The 2,694-nt window shown below is 48.5% G+C and overlaps 1 protein-coding gene across 2 annotated transcripts in view; it reads left to right on the top strand.

The window, feature by feature from the left end:
- Positions 1–2,694, top strand: part of RPUSD1 (RNA pseudouridylate synthase domain containing 1) — a 10,640-nt gene that overhangs the window by 784 nt on the left and 7,162 nt on the right. The window contains exon 2 of one of the 2 annotated variants that reach the window (XM_006024017.3): positions 2,370–2,561. In XM_006024017.3, the coding sequence (XP_006024079.1) occupies positions 2,380–2,561 (182 nt within the window). In that variant the 5' untranslated portion in view covers positions 2,370–2,379. Of the gene's footprint in view, positions 1–2,369; positions 2,562–2,694 lie in introns of those variants that run through there. The other variant, XM_025204656.1, reaches the window with a different exon arrangement.

The following is a 2,694-nucleotide window of genomic DNA, read 5'->3' as shown; positions in this document are numbered from 1 at the left end:
GCTGAACTCAGTCCGCCACCATCTCTTCTTTGGGATGGTCTTGATGTCCCACCAATCCAGCCAGCCTTTGCCCTGCCGTTCTGCCGTCTGGTCCCCGCGCTCTGATTTCGCCAGCCTTGCTGCTTGTTTTTAACTCCGTGAAGTTCTTGTTTTTGCTTCCGTCTTAAACTGAATCATCCAGGCCTAGGGCCCCAGTATTAGTAAAGCTCCTAGTTTTTAAAAAAATTTAAACTGGAGGAAAAATACATGTTGTTTTGTAGCCCCTCGCTATGTGCATCCCCCTTCTCACAATTCCAGATGTGCGTGTGCGCTGTCCTCTGAGCAGGTCCTGCATGGCCCACAGAGGTGAGAGGTGGGTTAGCTGGCCGGGTCTTTTCCATCTAAAGTCATTTAGACTGAATAGGAGCTGTCCTCTAAAGCTGGATGTTGCGGTGGATGGGAGACCGTGTCCTGGGTTCTGACAGCAGAGCGAAGCTGACATTTAAAATCCCAAATGTTTCTAGCACTGGTTAACCAGAGGGTTCCTCTGCCCAGTATCAAGTCCCAGTTTATAAATCCAGAAAGTATTAAAAAAAAAATCCATGTTACTTCTTGCTCTTTCTAGTCTGCCTTTATTTAAATGTCCTTCCACTGGATCAATGAAACCAGTTGCACTGTCATGTCCATCTCAGAGCGTGTTGCAGTCTCTTGAGAGTCTAGGTTACAATATTAAACACTCTCACTTTCTTCATTTTGTTCAGTGGCCTTGTGCCATTCCTCCTGGGCTTGTCAAATCTCATTTATATGACGTCTAGATTTGGGGCTGAGCCCCAGCTGGCAGCATCCTTGCCATCATGATGAATGCTGGATGGAAAGCTCAGTAAATGCTGGGTGCAAGGTGGCTCTTGTAGTTCCTGCAGCTCGTGGGAGAGAGCCTTTGTGATAGCAAATCATTTGCATTGAAGTAGAGCCTGGGACTCCTAGTCCTGGACCAGGACCTGTGGTAACTGCTTCGATTCCCAAGCACGGTGCAGAAGCAGTAATGCGTGGCTTCCTGGCTCTTTGCAAGCAGTTGGGAATGGGGAAGCTGTTATATCACAACACCGCTGTAAATCCCTCATGTAGCTACTCGACTTTGCAGGGGACAGAGTCATTTTGTATTTCTCTTTCCCCTGTAATGTGCAAAGCAAATCCTCCAAGCAAGCCTGAGATTTCAAAGAGGGTCCAAGGACACAGTTCATACCCATGGCAGAGACCCAACACGGCCAGGCTGCCTTCTCCCCATGTGCATGGCAGCTCTCCATCAGTCTGTTTCTTCAGCCGCTTGCACAGTACTCACTGCCACACTACAAAAATAGAGAAAAACACATACACCCACTTAATGGGGCGAGGTGGGTCTATGTGTCTTTTTGTATCATGGCAGTGGCAGGGAGCATTGTGCAAGCTGCTGTACCAATACAGCAAAGACAGTCCCTGCCCTATGGAGCTTGCAGTCAAGAAGCCAGGACTAGTGAGTGTAGCAAAGGCAGGGAGGGGAACAGCTGGACAAATGCAACAGGAGCCAGAGAGATGCCACTGCCATGATACAAAAAATAGAGAAAAACACATAGATCCACCTAGCCCCATTAAGTGGGTGTATGTGTTTTTCTCTATTTTTGTATTGTGGCAGTGAGCACTGTGCAAGCTGCTGTTACAGTGGTGTTAGAAGAGCCTCCCTTGTCCTGCTTTTACATGCCCTGCCTGTTCAGACTGATGGAGAGAGATGCAGTGCACATGAGGGGAAGGCAGCCTGGCCATGTTGGGTCTCTGCCTTAGGAGTGAAATATGTCTTTGGACCTTCTTTGAAATCTCAGGCTTGCTGGAGGATTTGCTTTGCACATTACAGGGGAAAGAGAAATACAAAATGACTCTGTCCCCTGCAAAGCTGAGTAGCTACGAGAGGTGAAACAAAAGACACCAAACTAGAGCAATCTGGGTACAGACTCTAGCCAACTAGTCAGACCCCCTTTCCTAGTAGAAACTCCCTTTCCATCACAGAAAAAATGGAAAAGCATTCCCAGGCCATGCAGCCCTGGGTTCAGAGAGCAGCTTTCCAGGTCTGAGATGTTAGGGTCACAGTTATATTCTCAATCCTTCCTTGTGAGCATGAAAGAAAAAAAACCTGCACTTTTTGATTGTTAAATAAAAGCCGGGATTCTCACCAAATCCTGTGCCTTCACAAGCCAAGACTGCAGGTAAGATATCATGGATTGCATGAGTGGTAATGAATTGCAACGAGCTGACAACACAGAGCCTCTGCCTTTAGACTCCCTGTTGCTGCTGTGCTGTTTCAAGGCTTTTCTCACCTGCAGTGAAGATGCTCCTACAGTTGTGTTTCTTTCCTTGTTAAGGGCTTTGGCCATGGAGCCGGGCAGCATCGATAACTTGTCCATCCTGTACCAGAGCTCCGACTTCATCGTGGTTAACAAGCACTGGGACATCCGCATCGACAGCAAGATGTGGTACGAGAAGCTGACCCTGCAGAGCCAGCTGAAGTACCGCTTCCCCGAGCTCGCCGACCCAGACACCTACTATGGCTTTAGGTGAGTGACCCAAGGGCAGCAGAGCCCTTATCCTACATACGTAGATCCCGACTCTCTCTGCAGTCATGGTGCCTCTTCTTGGAGTCCGCAGCTAGTAAGACTGAGGACAGAGCCAGCTGGAGATGGGGCATTC

Source organism: Alligator sinensis, unplaced genomic scaffold, assembly GCF_000455745.1.
Source record: "Alligator sinensis unplaced genomic scaffold, ASM45574v1 scaffold1283_1, whole genome shotgun sequence".
Lineage (NCBI taxonomy): Eukaryota > Metazoa > Chordata > Crocodylia > Alligatoridae > Alligator > Alligator sinensis.
The sequence above is the reverse complement of the archived record's forward strand: the minus strand, read 5'-3'. Positions and strand labels throughout refer to the sequence as shown.